At 45.4% G+C, this 22,948-nt stretch overlaps 1 protein-coding gene across 5 annotated transcripts; it reads right to left on the reverse strand.

Moving 5' to 3' along the window:
• Positions 1–1,423: 1,423 nt before the first annotated feature.
• arhgef7a (Rho guanine nucleotide exchange factor (GEF) 7a) lies at positions 1,424–21,020 on the reverse strand. Of its 5 annotated transcripts, XM_068572251.1 has the most exons (23): positions 20,912–21,020; positions 20,497–20,766; positions 17,808–17,891; positions 13,940–14,024; positions 13,691–13,824; positions 12,974–13,175; positions 12,595–12,683; positions 12,250–12,344; positions 12,018–12,113; positions 11,636–11,758; positions 10,751–10,889; positions 10,604–10,663; positions 10,352–10,498; positions 10,097–10,183; positions 9,891–9,969; positions 9,661–9,800; positions 8,209–8,430; positions 8,024–8,117; positions 7,612–7,701; positions 6,994–7,173; positions 3,198–3,297; positions 2,238–2,292; positions 1,424–2,134 (listed from the first exon to the last, which is right to left on the reverse strand). In XM_068572251.1, exons 2-23 carry the CDS (start codon positions 20,659–20,661, stop codon positions 2,012–2,014), a joined length of 2,589 nt encoding a protein of 862 aa, XP_068428352.1. In that variant the 5' UTR covers positions 20,662–20,766; positions 20,912–21,020; the 3' UTR covers positions 1,424–2,011. The 5 variants fall into 5 exon arrangements, with proteins under 5 accessions (XP_068428352.1, XP_068428349.1, XP_068428348.1 ...); XM_068572248.1 differs by lacking the exon at positions 6,994–7,173; XM_068572247.1 differs by lacking the exon at positions 6,994–7,173 and having other exon boundaries at positions 9,885–9,969.
• Positions 21,021–22,948: the final 1,928 nt, after the last annotated feature.

Below are 22,948 nucleotides of genomic sequence, written 5' to 3' on the forward strand. Positions count from 1 at the left end.
TCGCTTTCTTCCTCTCCTCTGTTCATATATTGTAAGACCTGGACATTAATGACAGACAGTTGAAAGAGAAAGGGAGAGAAAGAAAAGAGAAGAAGAAAGAGGCAGAGCAGCTCAGTTTTTCACAATACATGTCAAGTCTAAATGATCACAAGCTGCTGAATAGACAGATGGAAGGGAAAAGAGGTGAGTCCTATGTGTGTGTGTGTGTGTGTGTGTGTGTACAGCTGATTGATTCTCTGCTTTGAAAAGAGAGAGAAAGGAGTGAACGGAAGAGAGAAGAAGACCTTGATGCTTTTTCTGAGCTCCACAATAGTCGGGGAGTCTGAGGCGTATTGTGGAGCTCCCACAGTGACAAGCTGTCACTCCATCCGGGGAGGAAGAAAGAGGCAGAGGAAGTGAAGAGGGTCTGGGCCAGGTCACAACGCTGATAATAAACGCCTGCCTCTTCAATTCAAAAGTTTCTCACCAACGAGACCCTTGACAGGAAGCAGAAGAACGCTCTCAAGTTTGTCGGAGGGGAAAGCGGGAGAAGAAAGAAAGGACAGTTAGTGTGCTAATGCGCCTCCACCTGGGAAGGAGATAACATCTAGAAGCCAAGAGACACAGGTCAGCGTCCCAGGAGCAAGGCAGCGTTTCCGTGCAAGAGGCCGTCGGCCAGCCGAACACTGAGAGTGAACAGGGTCAGAGCGTGACAGCGCTGGCCTGGCTCTATCTGAGATCTGCTTCAGGAGATGAGTGGGTTGTGTCTTTGTTTTAAAGACGTAATATTCAACGTGAAACAAGAAGAAACTGGTTTTCCAGTGAGTGGACGAGGTGTTGACGCCTGTGCTTATTGGTCCAACAGCAGCAGAATGGGATCAAACATTCTTGGCGTCATTAGGAGACAACAAAAAAAAAAAGATTTAAACAGGTCGGTCGCTTCAGACAGAGAGGACACGCCAAGATGCAGCCAATATCGTTGACATGCAAACCTACTTCCTGCAGTTTGAAGTGCAAACATGTATTTTGTAGGTGTGACCGTACCAGCGGACGCCTTCCGCAGCGATTGGGAGTAATGAAAACATAACTTATTAACCATCTAACGGGGCTGAGATGGGACTCATGAAACTTGAGAAATAACTTAATTTAGTTGCTTCTAATTCTAAATATTACAAGAAAACATTCAGAGCAGCTGAAGCTAACGTCAAGAGCTACGCTAACAGCTCTGGTCGTTGAGAATGACGCCAACAACGTGCACAATAGTATCACACTCGAGTACACAAGCAATGAGCAGCTTGACATGAGCGGTGATACATAAACATCACTAATAACTATCCAGCCAGCTGCTTCAGAGTCACTGAGTCTTTGTCTGAGAGACTCAGTTTCCTTGTTGAAGCAGATTTAGCAGCAACTCAAAGTCTTTTTTTTTAAGAACACGTTTATTTCTCCCAAAAACGACAAAGGCTCATCTTTTAGCAGTATTTACAGTATACAGTACAATGTCAACATCTGTACAATTCCCAAGGATCCCTAGAAAGAAAGTCAAACTGCAAAGTGGTCAAACAATAAAGAGGACAAAGAACGGAAAACAATCATAAAAACAGACGCAAAAGTTGATTTTCCTGCGACAATGTTCCTGACCTCCCGAGTGAGGAAAAGTAAAATCAGAAAAAATAAATAACACAAGAGGTTATGAAATGGTTTGGTTCAAGTTCATCCATTAAAGTACCGCGTCTGTACCACTGGACAGCGTTACATGACTGCGGACGGAGGGAGAGGACTTCTCTCCACCGCCGAAGACGCCGATGATGGACGTTGACGTCGTGGACACGCTGAGGCTCAAAGTGTGTGACTCAGCATCCTCGCTGGTGTTGGAATGTTACCGTGGTGAACACATCCATGTCCAACAAGCACACGACGACCTGCTGACAGATTCAATCCTACTCACAACCAACCTTAAGTTATGTGTGTGATTGTGTGTACTTCTCTCACATACACACACAGACACACACACGTTCATGCTCGGGACCCCTCAGAGGTTTGTCTCATCCCATGTTGGGTCGTTCATGCTCTTTAACACCCTCTTCACAACCTTTTCCAGATCCTTCCTCGCTCTCTGCTCCTCCTCAAGGGACCGCTTCATTTTCTTATTATCCTGTGTGGACAAACAGGCCATGTCATTCGCCCTGAACTGGGTCATATATACATATGATAAATCACACCGCCATGCTCCTTACATCCCATTCATAAGCATTCACCTGTTTCAGCTCCTGAACCTCGTCCCTCAGGCCGTACACCACGTCCACCAGGCTCCTGGAGACAAGTCAGTCCATCAGTGATGGGCTGGTTATTAAAAGTCCATATTCAAACAGCCCTCACACTACAAAGGCTGTGGGTTTTGTGCCCCATCGCTTACATTTGACTCACATTGGGAATGGATCACTTCCCAGGGGAAGAGGACAATCACATCATTGCACATTTGGGCGCGAGTGTTACTTGAAAAGATGGACGCGCTTCCTTTAGCTCAGTGACGTGAAACAAAGTTGAAAGGAGTTTGCCGTGTTGGTTCGACTACAGAGCAACTGAGTTGTTGTTTTATAATCATTTTAAGCAAAGGCTCAACTCACAACTATCAGCTACACGACAGTAACCGCACAGTGTGATCAGTTGATGCCTTTATTCACCGTGAGAAAGGCTAGAAAAAAAAATAGGCCTCAACTTTTTGTTGTTTTCCTCCGTTTTGTAACAAAATTAGTTCCCGCTGGTTTAGACAATGACTGAAAGACTTTTTAAAACATAAAGTTGTACATTTATGACCCTCTTCAGAAAGAGCAAATCATCTTTGGACACCGTCGGTTCTGGTCTTTACGATATGTTAAATCAATATGTTAACATATGGATATGTTAAGAGTGTCCTCCCAAATAACATCAACACGTTTACGACAAATTGCAATGTTGTGGCAACGCATATATATATAAAGATACAATGATCAATACTATTATCATATTTATCAAAGCAATACTGTATATTTTGTGCATTATTTTTAATTTCTTTACCTTAAGTTTATTGTAAATCTGTGTTAGGACCGAGCAGAATAAGCTTTTCATTGTACAGATTAACTATCTGTTATCTGCTTATGACAGTAAAACATCTTGAATTCATAATGTGGATCAGGAAAATAAGCGTGAGATAGAAATATAAGTTTCTATTGTCTTACTTTTCTTCTAGAGCACTCTGTCCATTGCGACGGGGATCCTCCGCCAGGACTTTCCTCTCTCCGGGGACGATCACATGCAGCCCCGAGTCCCTCTGCGGCCCTGTTTTAAAACACAAGAGCGCTCAACACTCGGTACTGTTCTGTGTCCTCAGAGCAGAACCCTAAAGAGAGAGGACCCAGCGGCAGCAGCAGCGTGTTAGTCATGCACAGATGAGACATCAGACAAGAGCCAGACAAAGTGATAAGGAAAACAAGAGGCTGAGGAGACATCGGGCAACAACAACAACAACATACACAAATCTGTTCATTCACATTTCTTTGTCAATCAGAGATGAGTGACGGCTCCTCCTTCTGCACGCTCAACACAGATTTGCTGTTCTCACAAATCAAGCAGAATGCCAGCGTCTATCAAATGACAGATTTATTCAAAACTCATAATACAGCGTATTTTGGGACTTGAACACTTCAGCAGAGTAGAACAAATACACTGAAGGCGCCGCTCGCAGGTAAGACACGGTCACGCGTGTGGACCGACGACAGCGTCCGAGCACACGGAGGACGCCGAAGGTCGTGGACAGTCGGTCTCTTCTCGCCTTGTTTGACTTCTTAAACCACAGAATACACCCGTCACAAAGTATAGCACATGATATAAGGACAGTGATATTCTTAGCTCAAATACTCATAGACGGTAGAATGGACTTTGTTTTCTTGCTCCATGACAACTAATATGTACAGAAAGGGAGACTGTGTGCTCTTGTGTTGCAAGTCCACTCTGACAGACCTCTGAGATTGAGTTCCTGTATAATCACGGTCTCTCGTTTCTATTTTAATTTTTTTTTTTACCCTCAATGCTTTCAAAAACACCAAAGGAGAGCGTTTACACTACGAATGAGCATTTACTTTACAGTAACACTGAATACTCAAGGCTACCTTTAGGACTATATCATACACACTCTAGGTAGACGACAAAAAGTACAGATATTAACAGATTCTATCCCCCCCCCCTCCCTTCTCACTGGCCCGTTACATGATTGTGCAAAATAATTCGAACACTTCATGTTATAATTTTCAGTGTAAACTTTGATACAGAGCAATAAAACTGTAAAATAGAAAATAAATGATTCTTCCAGGGATCATTTTGTAAACATTGACATACAGAAAAGAAATGTAAATAAATTAAGAAACACAAACACCTGTAAACAAAATAATGAACACAACAAAGGAATCCTTACAGACACAGTAAATACTGTCACATGGACCGATATATATATTCCACCTGTCGCCCACGTTGCTCGCTGTAAGAGGAGATACACTCGACTGTACGTGGAGGCCAACCTGTACTTTTAATACCAACACTGGAAAAATACTTCTTCATAAAAATAGTCATTAATGCAGAGAGATAGCGTGGGAAGCCTCACGCGCCAGACACCGCGAGGCGTGTCTGGCGCGTGAGGCCGCAGCAAAGGTGCAAGTGTTGTAACAGAAAGCGGTGTTTGTTGTCGCGCTAAGCTAACATGAAGCTAACATGGGCAAATCGTCAGAGTCTAGGAAGAGCTACAACGGTTCAAAACTTTTGGAAAAACAGGCTTATTTGTTTTATCGAGTATGATGAGAAGATTGGTGCCACTCTCATGTATGTACAGCAAATATGAAGCTAGAGCTAGCTACAGTTGATTTGGTTAGCTTAGCTTAGAGTAAAGACTGGCAGCAGAGGAGCCAAGCTAATTTTAAGTAATTTGTTGTTCTCTTGGTAAGCTAGCTACTTGGTAAGCTAGCTACTGTTGATTTGGTTAGCTTAGCGTAAAGACGTCAAGCAGTAGGTGCCAAGCTAATTTTAAGGAATTCGTTGTTCTCTTGTTAGCTAGCTACTGTTGATTTGGTTAGCTTAGCTTAGAGTAAAGACTGGCAGCAGAGGAGCCAAGCTAATTTTAAGTAATTTGTTGTTCTCTTGGTAGCTAGCTACAGTTGATTTGGTTAGCTTAGCTTAGCGTAAAGACGTCAAGCAGAGGAGACAAGCTAATTTTAAGTAATTTGTTGTTCTTTTGGTACATAAGTAGAATATTGAAACATGAAATTAGATTACACTCATTTGCTTTTTTTACTGTATAATCAACCACGCTTGGTCTCTTTCCGCTAGTATTTATTTCATAATCATCTATTTTTTTGTTCTTATTCATCTTGGTGGGTTTTTGAGTCTTACATACACAGCGATAACACATGTTTATTGTATACAGTGAGCTCTAGCGGTGCTAGTGCTAATGATCCTGTTTGCTAAGCTACGCTAATCTGCTCCTGGCTGCAGTGTTGTTTTAAATGGTCTGTGGGTGATACTGATCTTCTCAACAAGCTCTCAGAAAAAAAGCGAATAAGCGTCGCCCCCAAAAATGAAACTATTCCTTTAACTAGGAGTCATGAAGCAAAAGGCATTTGATTTGTGTTACAGTGCTGTTTACACAGGAGTTACCAGTGTGTTTGTGTCAGGCTGGATTGCTCTGCACGGTTGAAATTAATCTTAACTTGAGGTTTCAATCTGAATAAAAATGCAACCCTGTAGAACCACTGACGGACAGCAACATCACCGGATGGAAGATCAGGATGATACTTAAGGGACTCCACAATACTATGAAATCTCAAAATGAATGACTTAAAAAGGGTCAGTTTACCAAAAATCCATCTAAAACAAACCAACACAAGGACATTAGTTTGTGGCGCTCACAGAATAGAAGGAATAAACTTTTAAAAGGACGTGTTGGTAACGCTGTTAACAGTTTTGGTGACAATTTCAAACTAGTTTGAATGAAACTGTTGACATTGAGATCTTTGGATTGTCCAGATTAATGGGGAAAGACACAATGGTGTAAATACCATTTTTCAAAGCTGGGAGCACCACAAACTAAAGTTTATTCACTTTGAATGTATCAGAGTGGAAGAAATCTGAGAAAAGGGGCAAATAATAATAGTGTGTTTCTGCTAAACCGACCCTTTAAATTCACCATCTTATCCCGACTCTTATCCTGTCACAAGCTGTAACATTTTGCAAGTAACTCGTAGTATTTAGTAGCTTTTGGTCGTGTGGTACCTTAAATCTAAACCTGCTTAGTAACATGTACAAAGATAAAAAAATTATGAAAACAGCAATGTTATTAAGAATTTGGATGTTTCATCTGCGTGCCGCTGTATTATCAGGCAGCAGGGATGCGTGTGTGTGCCTGAACCTGTGCGTGTGTGTGTGTGTGGTGTGTATCTGTGCTATGTTTGAGCATACACGCTCTGGAAACACTCACTGGAGAGAAGTAGTACATGGTAAATAGAATACACTTGTCGTTCCTGAATTACATCTGAATATCAGACAGGAAAAGCTCAGTCCCCATCTCTCCCTCCAATAGTTATCCCTCCCATATATTCCACCCCGACACCCCTCGACCCCCTGCTGAGAGTCTGCCACATGTATGGTCGAACAAGGGGAGCGGTCACATTCGAGATAAATGAACAAGAATTACCAAACACTTACTGCATGACAACTACACAAAGAGAGGAGGCACATAAAAGGGAAAGTGGCAAAGGCAACAGGGAGATGCTTAAAACATCTTCAAACCAACAATCATTCAAATAAATAAATAAAACAAATAAGTTAACAAAAGATTTAACAAGTACATAATAGAAAATAAATAGATAAATTAAAAAACAGTTCCTTTGAATAACGTAAAAGAGGTAAGCGCGCTGTACGTTACATTACGGGACAGCGCGGCGGCGGCGCCGTGCGTCCTTCAGTTCTGGTGAGAGATGCAGCTCTTACGCGGCACTGAGCCCATCCTGTAACTGTGGGTGGTCCAGATGGAGTCATAGTCAGAGTCCTCCGAGAGGTCGGAGGACAACTCTGGCCTCGACACGCTGCTGCGGCGGCCCGGCGAGTCCGTGCAGGACCGGTCCACGTCGGCCAGCACGTGGTTGTGCATCAGGTCGGTGCCTTGCCAAGCTGGTTGGTTGGTTGGTTGGTTGGTTGGAGCGGAGGGTGGGCGGAGATTGGCGGAGACGTTTTGCGAATGTAGAAGTAGGAAATGAGGAGAGAGGAAGGAGCGGAATGGTGGTGCAGAAGGTGGAGGTAGCATACGTAGCACGCAAATGATCAATCATAAAAATAACAATGAGAGATGCGGGATGGAGAAAACAAAACAAATTATGGAGGAAAAAAGAAGGAAACTCAAAGGAAAATCAAATCAATGCCAACAAGTGAGGAGTGGAGGAGAGACAGACAGGAGGAGAAGATACTGTTAGAAAGATCAGTTCAGAGCACCCGGGTTAAAGAAAGGCTTTGAGTAAAAGAACAGTGACAAAGACTGCCGGCGCCAGTATGAACCGCTCTTCTCTGGTGCATGCACACACTCTACAGAAGTAAGAGTTGGTGTTTTCTTACTGGAGTTGAGCGTCTGCCTGGTTTTGGCGCTGGTGCAGTACGCCTCGATCACCTTCAGGATCTGGGCGTCTTCTTCTAGAGCGGCTGTACCTGAGGAAGAGACGGTTGGAGGTCAATTCACATGTTCGTGCCCCCTCGACCTCCTGGAAGCACAGGTAACCGCGTCTACACACATTTAAAGAATAGTTTGACACTTCAGGAAGTAAAGTTCTTCTATTTGTTGCCGTGAGTGAGACGACAAGATGCGTTACACTCTCCAATGTTTAACGGACACATGCAGAGATCAGTGTTATCGATGTTCTCATCTAACTCTCGGTGAGAATGCGAGTTTACCGAGAGAGGAAATGCATTTGGTGCATTTGTTAAGTTCAACACAAACTCTGGACATGAACATGAAAGATGTTGAACATACTCTTCCTCAAAGCGAATTCCTCCTCAGACTGTTTCCTCTCAGGCTTCCGCTTGGGAAGGAGTTTCTTCACACTCTTCGGACTTTTACTGAGATCCTGAGAACAAACAGACGCGAGACAATTACATGACGATTCACATCAGAACATGTGAAGAAAGCGCCGAGCGCGGGACAACACGGGGCCTCGCCTCCTTGTAGCAGAGGGCCGCAGAGGGCCGTAAGGGGGGTGCGGGCCGCAGGCAGCTCAGGCTCCAGGGCTTGGGGGTGTTGGGCGGCTCCAGCGGGCCCCACATCATGGTGCTGTGGGACGTCCCATGGGAGGACGGGTGAGGCAGGGTGTGGTAGGTGGGGGCCACCGTCATGCCCCGCCCCTCCGAATGCCGGGACGGGGTGAGAGGGTGAGACGGGAGCTGAGGGGGGAAACACAAGGGTGAGGGCGTCATCACACTCCTCCAGCAAACGTTTTCTCTCTTGAACGCTTGATTAACACCCAGGTGATGCGCCATATTATTCTACCTTCAGTGTGTACATTATTCTACCTTCAGTGTGTACTTCTCAGAAAGGAACAGTGGCGACAATGGTCATTCGAAAATTGCAAATATTCATCACTTTGTTTGAGAAACGCAGCCAAGATGTCTTCACCTGAGTCACCTCCTGGAGGAGGGGCAGTGTCTCTCGTCGGCCTCTGGGTCGACTCGCATTTAAAAAGGTGCACAAAATATCTCTACAAGGAAGTGACACCTCCCTTTTTTAAATTGCTTTTATCATTTAATTTGGCTCAGATTTTAAAATTTAAAAAAAAGTCAAACAGCGAAATTTTCTTGCTAGTCAACACATGACAAATTGTTGTTGTTTTTTCCCTGTCTATAACGTTATATGAAGTAATGTTATGTTTACAGAACATGCCACACATGTACTGTATTCATAAACATGTGCACAGCCTCGTTCTGGGCATTAAAGTATTGAACAGTAGTGACTTTCCCCAGAAAGCGTTTATATTGTGTTGACATGGTCATGTGCAAAGCTCAGTGAGATGCATCGTGCATCGTGCAGCTCGCACTCGGAGTGAGAAGAACGTAGAATTAAAACAAAACAGAGATTTGTAAATCAGAAACATGTGCAGGGTTCACTGCCGTGATGGAGCAACGTGAGTTTGTATTTTGCAGACATTCGATAGAGTTTAAAGAATGTTAATACCGTTTAAAAAAAAATTGAGCCAAGGCGATTGAGGAAAAACTACAATAAGCATAAAAATCATACAATAACGTTACATTCCCCTTAACTTATTAGATTTGAAATGATTTTTCAGACAGTTACCTTGCGCCATCACGCAGCCACCGACATGCAAATGTCCTTTTGTCCATAACACGACCATCATTGTTGATTGTTTAGACAAGGGAAAGGCTGAATGTTGATTACTACGTATTCACTTCATTAAATGCAATTGTGCAATTCAGCCGTTCTAGTGAGAGGAATAAGCCTCTTCACACGGGGCCGTACAGCAATTGTAGATGATTGCTGGGCATTATGCAAAGAAATCTGTGAGAAATCAACATATATAATCACAGCGTTCACGGCGGGTTTAAAATGAACAGAGAGAAAACCGTCTGCGTGAGGGAATGTAATCACTGGCTGCTGACCGTGTGGCAGGGCACAGCGAGGGGCTTGTGGCTCGGTCCTGTGGAGGCCGTGTGTTTGATCTGTCTGCTCAGGTGCTCCACCCAGTCCTGCAGGTCCTGCTGGTTGGTGCACACCACCTGCAGACGGTCAAACATTGAACCTGCAGGGGACGGAGACAATCGATCAGAAGGTGTGCCGTGTGAGAATTAAACTAAATGACACCCTTTTTGCTCGCCTCACTTACTCTTACCGTTGAGCTCAAAGGCGTTTTTGTGCGCTTCACAGTCTTCTAGTTTGGTCACCGTCATGCTGGCCAGCGGCAGCTTCCCCTGCGACAGAGAAATGTCCGTTGATCCACTTTATCGAGGTTCAAAACTAGACGGAGGGATGCAGCTCTACATCGGCTCTCGGAGGAGATTCAGGAGGGATTGATCTGACAAAAGCTTCGCTACCGACCTGGAATATGAAGCCACTCATTCTGGGGCTGGCGGACAGCATGAGGAGGACGTGAGGGAAGAGCATGAGGTAGCGCTCGCTCTTCTCCTGACGAGTAGAAAAGAGATGGAAGTCTCAAGGCAAGAAGGCCACTTCAGTTGATGTAATTTACCCAAAACATTGTATATTTATGATGATAAGTAAGAGGATCAACATAGCAGAGGAGCCGGTTGGGCAGACTTTAGTGGAGGTGCTATTTTTAGACGGCGTCGGTACCTCTGAGCCTGGACTCTGGACTAAGACCTGGCTCATGTAGAGCACCGAGCCGAGGGTCTTGATGTCGTCGCCCTCCCACAGCCGGATGGACTCGCTGAGAATCTGCAGCTCGAGCTCCTTCCTCTTTCTCACCTCCTGGCACTGAGCCTGACGGAGACAAACGGACTGTTGAAGACTTTTCATTCAGTCATTTAATCTGCTTTTCAGCTCTGGATATTCGCTACATCGGGGGAGGAAGTCAGATCTTCTTACAGATAGATTTTTGAAGGACGCCATGCACTTCTGGATGTCTGGCCGGTCGGGGTGGCTCTCCTGAGGAAGAAGAACAAAAGATAAACATGTTGTCTGTGAACCAGGCATCAGAACACGAGCGCTGCAGACGCATGTCGAGGTACACACCTCCATGTGGCGCTCCAGCTCTTTCAGCAGGTTGGGGTATTTGGCGAGTCTCATGAAGGGTTTACTGAGGCCTGTGGTCAGGGTGAGGATCCCGGGACTGACGGCTCCTCGGCCCTCCATGAACTCCCCCAACACTTCACTGCAACACGACGGACGGACGGAGACAGGGACGCAAAATGCATCATTAATTTAAATCAGCATTGCAAATCAAAACTTCACAGAATTTGCAACTGCATTTGTTCGCGAACTCGTACCGGCGAGAAGACAGATTCATGAACACACCGAACGTCAGACCTCTGATTAAAGCGGACGCTAGCGGGCACGCGACGCGTTGCAACACGCTCACCTGCTGCCTTTGTCTTTGCAACGTGAAGAAATTAACTTTGATGGAAAGGCAGCTGGATATGAGTCAAGATGTGTGGACAAAATAATAAATAACTAAATCACCTCCACAGCAAAAGTCACATCCTCTAAAATAATCAGAAATTGTCATAAAGTTGTGATCACAAGGCCTTAAAGGTCTAACTGTTTTGTGTTTGACTTCATGAGTACTATTCATGCACGTCAGGAACGGGAACGGTTTGCACCTGTACTCACAGTAATTAGCTTTTTAACCTAATTATCTCTCCTTCAGCTGTATTTAATTGTGTTGATAATGAAAAGTTGCAGAGTGGGCACTTTCCGTCCCTAGTTACAGCTCCAACTGTAAAATAAAGATAAACTTGAACAATACAACGTTTTCCTTTTCTAATACAAGCTGTTACGACAGCTGTTCCTCGTGTACGCAACACAAAAGCCTCGCTCGTCTCTCTCGTGGACTGTTGCATGAAAACAGGTTGAAAACACCGTGGAGAGAAACCTCGTGCAGGTGATGTGCAGGCGTACCTGTGCTGGGTGAGCAGACTGACAGCAGACGGGTGGTTGGAGCAGTAACCGACATTAAGGGCCTTCATCTGGGGCATGAGGTTGAGGAAGAAGCCCCCCACCTTCTGCTGGCCCTCTGGAAGCCTGAAGACAAAACACAGACAAGGAAACAGCAAAATAATAAGGAATGTGTGTCTGTGCTTTCGACTAAAAGTGACACTATAGGACGATTTCTTTCGTCTGTGGTTTAATTCCAACATCCCTGTAGTACATCCATCCCACCACTAGATGTCCCTCTGCTTATCATGCAGCAATGAGGCTGCTGCAGTGAGGCTGTGTGTGTGTGTGTGTGTGTGTGTGTGTGTGTGTGTGTGTGTGTGTGTGTGTGTGGGGAGGGACTAACTTGGTGCACTCCTCCAGCGATTGGACGAGCATCTGCTGGAAGGTGCTGATCTCCTCGAGGTTTCCCAGAATCAGAGCCACGTCTGAGCTGCACATTCTGCAGGGAGACGACACAACGCGGGGAAACAAAAGTGTTGTGAGGGAAGTGTGTGATGTAATCCTATTGTTACAGCAACCACGCTAGAATAACCTGGTTCTGGTTTCAGCGTGCTTCATGTGTCAATGAGTCATACTTGTCAATGCTCTGAAGAGGCCGCAGATAGTTGGTCAGGAGGCTCTGAAGGTCCTTGGAATATTCTGTCTCTGTTTCTAAAATGTTCTGCAAAACCTACAAAAGAAGCAGAAATAAACAGTTATTGGAACAACAGCTCTGTTCATTATCACAGGGATTAATTAATTGCAGTTTCATTGTCGTGTATTTATAAGTGTGTCACACTCATGTGTATAGATTAAAACACAGACAAATCAAATAAAGGACTCCAAACAGAGACAGAATCCTGTCATTTCAACATGTTTGGAGAAAGAGAAAAACAGCTAAATAAGACTGATTTTAAATAAGTGTCGACTTGCGTCCTCACCAGGTTATAGTACGTCTTGCTGATGGCCGAGGTGTCGAAGCCTTTCGGGGGGCTCTTAAGCGTGCCAGACTTGGGGGACACTTGTTTGTCTGCAGAGACAAAAGAAAAGGATCAGAGCTCATACGTCTTACCGAGCATCACATCTGAAGAGAAGAGAAAATAAACATGGCAACGAAAACAAAGCCTTAATTATGTATTCATTCAATTGGACCAATTGCCAATATTTAGGCCTATGGCTATGAATAATATCTTAAAAGGAAGATGATTTTAATTGCTGTAGTTTTAAGGGGGAATTGAAACCTAAAGCATATCACATGTTGAATCTCCACACGCCGGCGTTCGGGTTGAAATGTGCGACCGAGGCGTGTGAGCCGCCTACCGGAGCCCTTGATCTCGCGGACATAGTTGCTAGGAAACCAGCCAGTCCTGCCGTTCAGCGTCCCCTCCCACCAGCCGCCGTCCTCCTGGCGGATCACGCCGATGAGGTCGCCCTTGTCAAAGGTGAGCTCGTCTTCGTTGTTCGGCTGGAAGTTGAAACGCGCCCTGACCAGCAGCTGCTGCCCGCTGTTTTCTGACATGTCCTGAAGAACGTGGGAGGAGGAGAGAGAGAGAGAGAGAGAGAGAGAGAGAGAGAGAGAGAGAGAGAGAGAGAGAGAGAGAGAGAGAGAGAGAGGGAGAGAGAGAGAGAGAAGAAACAGGAGGTGAAACACTACATAATGAGTATTATCATATCAGACTTGATCACATTGATTCTCGCGTTTCTACAGGTTGTTTTACAAGCCAGAGAGCTTCAGCCGGTGCTAGCCCGTTAGCATTAGCGAGCCGCGATTGTCACCTTGTTCATGATTATGTGCATTCAAGAGACTCTTCGTTGATTTTCAATCTCATCTCCAGAATCAACTGAACACACCTGTGTGGTCGATTATAATAATTAAACGCAAACATGAAGCGTGAACTGAAACATCAAGACACGCCTCATCACAAACTGTCCATTAAAAGCTTCACAGAGGCAGTTTTGTAGTTCACAGCTGCTAATTGGTATTGTGTGGGTTTGGTTCAGCGGCTCTGGTGTGTTGTTAGTCAGCGTTGACCTTACCAGACTGCGAAACTGGTTCTGCAGCAGCTTGGAGGACCGGCCCAGTGAAGCCTGAGAGGACAGCGACTCAAAAGACTTAATGCGAAGCGCTGAAGAGTGCCGGGCGCAGACCGAGTCACTGCCCACGCCGATATCTGGAACCGAGAGAGAAGACGTGAAACATACAACAGACCCGGTTTCTGCAGTCAGATCCCACACACTCGCCTTGTCTCCCATAAAAACACACAAATTGCACCTATGTTGACTCACCTGCAGTCACTTTATTCAGGGAAACCAGACTGCTCAGCACCTTTGAGAAGTTGAGTCCGAGCAGCAGGTCACTGGCCTCAAACGGCTGCAGGAGAGAGAAGAACACGAGCCAGAGAGCCTTCATCAGGTCTCTCTTTTCAAAGCTAATCGCTAATTCCAGCGCAGCAGGGCCGCGTTGTCACTTGTCCAGATAGTTGACCAAACACACAAACTCCACGGACACAAACACATCTGCAGCGGCTACAATCACTCCCGTACCGGCTGAGTCACGTGCAAATCAAAAGATATTGTCTGCTATATTCTGCATTTTTCTTATTGCCAACAATCCCATGAAAATACAATGAACAACAATGAGTATTTCAAGTAGAAGTGAAGGAGAACTCGCATTAAAAGAAGTGTGATGTACAACGGGTGACATGTTTCTTCATGACAAAGAACATGGGAACTGTAGTTTATCTTAAGGTAATCACACACACTAAATGCTCACTAGTGCACTAAATGTGCATTAATCCGCAGCTAAAAATATTCCACAACAAACGCTCCTATTTGAGTTTGACTGAATGTGTCGGGTCACACGGATGAATTTGACGTTCAATAATTGGGGTCATAACTGTGAAAAGTCAAAGAGGTTCTTACAACTCTGACTTTTGATTTACAAGTTTAAAACTTGTGATGACAATGACATAACAAGGTGTGGGTGTCACAGACAAGGCAGGGAAGTCAGAAAGCATCGAGACACAGACTGACGCGTTGACGCCTTTCGGTTGTTTATTTTTAATGTGATTTGTTGACAAAAGTGCAGCCAGCCTTCTCCCTTCATTGCAGTAAAAGTGCACGGTGTGTGTCACCGTCAGCGTGACCCTCGCTAGCCTCTCGGTCGCTATGAATGGCAGCGATTGTGTCTCTGCAGCCGTCGTCTCTCTTCCTGTGTAGCAGCCTCATGTGATTGGCTGCTCTCGCTTCAGATAGACTGAGGCTGAGTGGCTGTGAGATACGAGTCTCTTTCATCTTCCGCTCTGATTGCAGACATGTCCTCAGGGGATATGTGAAAGTGTGTTTGCAAGAGCGTGTTTGTGTGTGTGTGTGTGTGTGTGTGCACAAACTACTGCAATGCTTGCTCTCCTTGAGGAGCATCCATGCGAACGCGTCCTCTTCCTCACCCGTCAATACATCCGCTGGGACTGAAACTGCGAGTAACATTCAGTATTTCTACTTTAACTTTTCTTCAAGTCAGTCTCACAAATCCTCACACGCGCACACACAAAGTTACCCGTCTAGAAAAACATGACGGATGATTCAGATCATGCATTCATGTCACGTCAGGTTTCGACATGTCCGCTGGGCCTCGGCATCACGATCAGGTCGCGATCCCTCCGAGTGGGCGGAGACGATCCGGCTCCACCTCCCTGTGACTCAGCGAGCTGCAGCGACGCGCTGGACTGAGTCATAGGAGTGTTTACCTGCACATGTTACTACAGATACGACTCCATGCACGCTACACTTATTTATATCTGACTTCTGAGGAAGAGATGGCCTCCATATTCTAAACTGATGAAATATTAATGCGTATCGTACTCCGCTGTCTCCAGTGAGGGAGTTAAGACACGCAGGATGCATTGAGACGGACACTGGATAGGTATGAACCCACGAGGTCAAAGTGTTGACTTTGAATAGTAACTGAGGGCGATCACGTCCTTACAGAGTGGACAGCAATGTCACAATTTTTGGACAATGATCCTAAACATTCAGACAAAGCTGTCAGTTTAAAACCCGACAATGGGATATTCTTCACCGGACAAGTAAGTCAGCAATTCAACTGATCATGAGTTTCAGTTGCTGATGACAACAACAAAAAAAACACACAGACAAGCAAGAATTTAAGATCATAGCCCGACTGATACTGCACTTTTAGAGCCAGTAAGGACATTTGAGAATGTTTTACATCCGATTGGATGCATCGACCCGGACAGTTTCTCGGCACAGCTCTGTGGAGACGGCTGCAGTGCTGCTGACGCTACGAAGCGCTGAGCCGCTGACTGCAAACGGTTTGCAAGTAATAAGAAATATGCCGATATATTTACACCAAGAGAAGTCAAAGTTACTAGGACAGACACTACATCATCCTAATGATCGGTTACAGTCGTTATATCAAACAAAAGGTGCTTACATTGGTTGGACTACATAGATATAGATCTCGATATATATATCTAGATATATAAATATCTATTATATATCTAGATATACATGTCATGCCTTAAACATCACTTTATGTCTACTACGGTAGTACAACGTACAACACAACTGCTTTATCTTGTCTATATTTTTAAAGGCAATGGATTCAAACTCTCCCATTAGTGCAGAAAGTTAGAACAATGGATCTGTGATTATTGTCGGTGTGGACTCGGGGTGAAGTTAGTGTTTCAGAGGGAGCGGTGGGGTCATGGGAACTCTCATGATCACTTCCTGTGGTCAGAGACGTGGAGGGTCACAGGTCAGTGACAGCAGCTGCCGGCGTGCGAGGCGAGCTCACGAGCGTCTCATCTGCATGAGGCGTCCGAATTAGATCTAAAAGCGATCAATCCGGTTGAAACATCCAGACGGGACGGGCCAGCAGTGTCGATGTTCAGCCAAACTCCCGGCTTAACTCAAAAGCACGGCGTCTGTCTGACGGACGTTCTCATGTCAGCGGCCTCGGCTCTAATCTGCAGCCGCAGCTACCCGGGGTCAGCGCCAGCAGAGCTCTGGGCTCTGGAGAAGATCCATCTTTGCTCCGCAGATGGCGAGCGGGAGGACGGCCATGTCCCAAAACTACTGTAATCCGGCTGCGTCCGGTTTACACACACACACGAATAAAAGAAAACGAATGTATTTGAACACAGGGACGTAACGCAGTACCTCAGCATGTCATAAAAGAGTGTTTATGGAGGGGATTTGACTATTCTTAACCAATAAAAAGTGCAGATGATCCCTGTAGTGAGCTAAAAACAAACAGGTGCCATTTCCTCAATGAAGGATGTCCTCTTCTCCCCTGTTAACGGTCTCACACACTTACTATGACATCGCTCTGTCTCACCCAATCTCAGCATCTCCTTTAGTGGCTGCACGCTCACTAAGCAGAGGAACACTGAGCTGTATTGTGGAGCCGGTGGTTCAATGACCCCTCTGTGGCCCGGCCAACACACAGCATTATAAACAACACGCTGTCCTCCATTTGCCACAGCAGCCACAACTACAACCAACCCAAACATGTCCATGCACAGCAGCTCTGCTCTTCCAGGGAGAGGACATGTTTAAACTCTACACCATATAATAATTAAGCTGTGAGCACCACAGTTGAGCAGAACCATGTTCCTGTGTTGTCTTGCTGTGCCAAAATGGTTCTTTAAAAACAACAAATGTGTACACAAAGCCTCAGTGTCAACTGTGACAACAAAGCCACGCACGAGCCTCGAGGACAAAGCTCTGCGTGCATCACCAACACGAGCCCGCCGCCTCTCGGCCCGATGGAGCCGGACGGGAGAGCAGCACGCGACAGTGTAGCGGCTCCATCAGCTGCTCCAGGCTTCAAACACACCGACACCGACACCGAGCGGGACGCGCCGGGGGACGGGACCGAGCGGGGCTCGCTCGGTCCAGTCCCCCGGGGCCGAGGGAGGACTGTTCCCCCGCGTGTGGCTCACTCCTCCTCCCTCTCTGTCAGGGGGCTGCGACCGTTCACCACCCCGCGAGCCCATTGTTTATTGTGTCGGTTCCCCCTCGTGAAAAACGTGCATTTTTCACACGGCGGAGCTCGGACGAGGCGCGGTGTAAACACGAGAAGAGAAAGAAAGAAAGAAAGAAAGAAAAGCCCAGCTGAGGAGGCACTTACCTCGACGCGAAACGACGTGCAGCCCTTCAGGAACTCCTTTATGTTGCTCAGACACTCGCCGTCGTTCTTCGGTTCTTGGTAAATCTGGAAAGACGGAAACGCTGGTTAGCGGCGACGCGTCCAGCTCGCGCTGCGCGGGTCCTGCTCCTCACGCCGCGGGGAACCCTGGGAGTTTATCAGCGCTGTGAACATGGAGCTGCTCTCTTCTCCTCACACATTATCCTGTGCGTGTGCGTGTGTTTGTGTGTGTTTGTGTGTGTTTGCAGCGGGCCTGACGCTCCGGGATCCCGCAGCGGGGACGTGGAGGAGGCTGCTGGGATTGGATCGAGGGAAATGACGTTAGCAAATAGAGATCGAGCTCCCCACCGATGCGGGATATATATATATATATATATATATATATATATATATATATATATATATATATATATATATATATATATATATATATATGGTTATACTGGTTCATTTGATCACACACTGGGAGATGTTGAGAGAACAAATATATAATATTAAGCCTCAATGGTTGGACCAAATGCTAGAAAGACCTTTCATTGTAAGGTAATACATTTCATTTAAAGTCTGCTAAACATTGCAACCTTCATGATCATGTTATTTACAGCAACATTAGACTGCTTTAGTGTTAAATCATGTACCTTTAAAGATGGCAACCGAGTGTGAACAATGGTGGAAAGTAACAACAAACATGAAGTCAAATGCTTCAGTAACATTTGGTGGTACTTGTGCTTCACTTGAATATTTGTATTTACTGCTACTTTAAACTTCTTCTTTATCTAATTACTTACGTTTACACATTCAGATTAGGCATAAAATACAAAATGTAATCAACTAATGCATTATAATGTAATATAGATTTAGATCCGACTTCATCTATTAGCTCCCCCTTCATTAGCTTCCATATTAAAGTGATGTACACATTGAAGCATCATTATGATGCTGTTATCTGGCCTCTATGTTTCTCTTCTCTTATAGCTAATTGGAAAGAACCACGATGCAGTATTTATCAACTCTGATTCATGAACCATTTTATCCTGATTGCAACGGTCAGTCGGCCCAGCTGTGGCCCCATACGGTGCCGCTCAGGCCACATCTGGACCGCACACACCATATTACTATCTGAGTAACGACCAGAAGAGATGTTAGATCATCATTACAGAAGCTCAACGCGTTAATGTTTAAGGGGAAAAGGTGAAGCACAGCATGGGGAAAATGTTAAGTATTACTTGTAGTAATTACTGGTTGTAGTATTTATTCAGAGCGCAACGGAGAAATCAGCCATTGTCCGTTTATCACATATGAATGAATCATATTAGTGTTTATGTTGTCTGATAAGTAACAAGAAGAGTAAAGTACGGGCAGATATGAAATGTTTGAGCTTCATTTGAGAAGTGTCACCAGTGTATAGTTTGTCCACTAGAGGGCAGTCATACCTCTACACATCTTTATTTATTAGTCAACATTGTTTTTCCAGCAAATGAATGAAATCTGTATCACATAAATGTGTTTAAGATATGTATTTAAGTAGAATATTGGCCCATGTGTCACTATTAGAGTATTACATAGTTATAGAAAGCTGTTCTCATTGAAAAGAGATTTGGTATTTTACCTCAACTGTGTCAAATTCACACCATTTGGATCGTGGCTATGTTGTTGTGGGTTGGGACAGAGGCATTAAATCCATTTGTCCAAGTTTAAATCTTTGCAGTTATGTCTCAATGGATTGTTTAAAAACCTACTGTATACCGAATTAGATCATATAGTTCAGATCTGCAATGTTTTGGCTGATTCTGCCTCACTGATCAGGACGAGGCCTTGGTTTCATGTGTTTCAGCTTATCCTCTCCTGTGTGCACAACAGTGAGCCATAACGTGCTTTTGTCTCAGAGTTTAAACACCTTAATGCCGGTGACAGAGGGAGAAAATGGAGGAGCACGTTTGCCATTTAACAGGCGGGATTTTCTCCTCTGCTCACACGGAGGTGCAGGCGGCCCTGAGCCCCTTCAGAGGAACACATCCATGGAGCTCCAACAGACACAAACACTGCGCTGTGTCTTTAAATGGAGAGAGGCTCCATCTCCTGTCTGTGTGCCTTTGCAGTCAATGGCGGCCCACTCTTATTATTGCTGTGCTCTCTGTGTGCAGATAGCTGCTCATCTCTGGTGTCAACACGCAGTGACACACAACCCACATCGCCCTGGAACAGCAGCACATTTAAAACAGGGGCTTCACGCGACGACACCGATCTGTTGAGCGTTTTACAACCTGCACCAAAAGCACCCTGAACGAGGCCTCCATTATTATTAAACCCCCCAGTGGCTCTAATAGCTCCTAGCATCTGTCACATCTCAGCCTGCTGGGATGAAACAGGCGGATCGATACGCGGTGGAAAACAGCGGCCTTTCCGCACGCGCTGACATGTTATGCGTGTTGTTTGCAGCCGCGTGACACAGCGCCGTTTTCCCCGCAAGACAATACCCCGGGCTGCCGTGACCTACAAAAGAAATCGCCTCACGGACCACTGGGCAGAGAGAGAGAGGAGCCAGACAGCGGACCGCGTCGGTTTCACGGATCTGGGCAGCGCACAGACGCGCCGACGGGGCGGGCGGTTGGTTATGCAGCGGGGAGGAGGAGGAGGAGGAGGAGGAAGAGGGGGTGTATGGTGCCCTTACTTTCTCCGTGGACCCCGGGCTGAGCCGCTCCAGCAGCCTGCACAACACCACCCCATCCTTCAGGGAGGTCTGCAGGAACGCGTCGGGATCCGAGATGGTCTTCTTCGGCGACTCCAGCACGCCGAGCGTAATCAACCACGTCACCGTCTGTTCCGCCGAATTCATGTCCAGTCACAACAGATCCGATCCAACAAAAGCGGCGGCTGCGGTTTTTCTTTTTTGGTTTGGGGGGTATCTGAACGGTTCACCGCCCCGGTTTTACGCTGTCATCTGTGTGTTGGAACAGAAACATAATCAGCCCCCCCGCCCGCCTCCACACACACACCACCACCATCACCACCACACAGAAAAAAATGATGCATGAGATGTCGATGAGAGAGAAAGAGAGAGAGAGGCTGCGGGAAACCCTCCATACCTCGGGTGGATGCGGATGACGGCTGGCTGGTGGAGATTCAGCAGGTCTGGTTTCCTCCCTTGAACGCTGTGTTTCCCCCCCGCGAACCTGGCAAGCTGTCAGGCGCAGTTGTGCGTGATGCGCTGAGGCGGTGGACTGCATACATGCGCACCGCAGCCGCCAGCCAGCCTCATCCATTGGATGACATCACACATGAGGGACAAGCCAGTCCGAGCAGTCGGTTAGTGCACTTCAGCGTGACATGAATAGGCTTTTCTGTGCGCGCCTTTGCATATCCTGCTCTCTTTCTACCCGCTTTATGACAACCATCTGCCGTTATCTGCGGGGTGTTGGACAGGAGGCCGCTCACAGAGCGCAGAGAGCGAGGAGCAGGGATGTTGATGATGTGTTTACATTTGGGTAAAAACATCATTTAACAAATGCGAACACAAAATAATCAGGGGGATGGATTTGAGTACTGAACCTTGATACCTCAGTGATGCTCATCCCTGCTATGAGTCATTATTTATATATTACTCATGTTTTTTACAACCTGATAACTCTGATGAGTCAGAAGATTTCAAAAAACAAACAATAAATCTGAAAAATACTTACAATTATGTTCTCTTCTGCGTTTATTTTAAGCCCTTAAAATAAATGCAGCATTCTTCACATCTTCAAGTAAATCCTTTAAATAAAATAATTAAATATTGTAACAGCTGATGCTATAACCTGATGTGAGGTCACAGCTGCACATTACTTCATTTGATGAGCAAATAACTGCTAATAAGTGATGTTCTTTATACCATTATTGTCTTATATGATAATATTACATGATAATATAAAATAGTCAACTAGCGTTGCAACTGTGATCAGCATTATTTCTACTTTTTTAAATTATGAATCATGTAAATAATCTGCAGATTGAGCGGTAATGACAACAATAACCTCTGTGATGTATCGTTTGGTCCACATGAAGCTCGTGCTTCTCAGTGCGGTGAGAAGATGAAGATGAAGAGCAGGCGGTCCGGACCTCTCAGTGTGTTTGTTCTGAGGCAAAAGGAAACATTAAAATATGTTTGCACATATCACAGTAACACAGTGGAGAAGAACAAACCTTCTCACTTTGGCCACAGGGTGGCGCTCTCTGCTCACTGCGAACCCATCCTCTTCTCCTCCAGTGCTGCAGGGTGCTGCAGGGTCAGAGGGCACCTCTGGGTGGCCTCTGCCTGCAAACTGATCATCTCATGCAGTCACATAACTTTACACTTTACAGATGTGAGTTTGAGATAGAAATTAAAACCGAGTTTGAATATCGAGGTGGGACGAGCCACAAACACTCACTTTGGATCTAAATATGGTTTCCGGTTATAATTACAAAGCATTTAATGAATTTACCACCATGGACAGTGAAGGTGCTGTTGCTTCCTGATACAGGGATGTACTTATGTTGTGTTGATGACATTGTGTTTGTATTTATTGACTAATGCTTTATAAATAACTTACAAGCCATTAACAAGAAAACATTTTGAGTGTTTATTCTCCTCTCGCAGGATGCTCGCTCTGTCTTTTTAGCTCTTAAGTTCATCAGGAAGACGCTCTTCAAGCCTGCAGAACATCTGCTGAACAAACCTTTTAATACTTGGTGTGAAAATGATTTATAATGACTTTTATTTACAATTATAACTGTAATATCATATTGTGGCTTCTTTAATAGTGAGAACCCAACGAGTATTTATGAATGTCACAAGCTGGTAACCTCAAAGTTGTTATTGTTAAAGGACTATGACTGTATCTGCCTATCTGTAAAGCATGAGTAATGTTGTCAACAATTAAAAAGCCATAAATAAGAGTTTGTGTAGCCTTGTGTGTGACCAGATTGTCGACTTGCAGGACTCTGGAATGTAACCACAGCAAGCTGCAGGGACACGGCGTGCAGCTGGAGCCCACTGCTTCTCCCCCAACATCTTCCCATCTCCATCCTCCATCCAGAGAGAGAGAGAGAGGCAGGAAGACGGGCAGAGCGAGTGTGTTGTCAAGAAGGCGGACTCTCGAGGC

Source organism: Clinocottus analis, unplaced genomic scaffold (assembly GCF_023055335.1).
Source record: "Clinocottus analis isolate CAN_PGR_092001 unplaced genomic scaffold, fCliAna1.0.p SCAF_12, whole genome shotgun sequence".
NCBI classification, from domain to species: Eukaryota; Metazoa; Chordata; class Actinopteri; order Perciformes; family Cottidae; genus Clinocottus; species Clinocottus analis.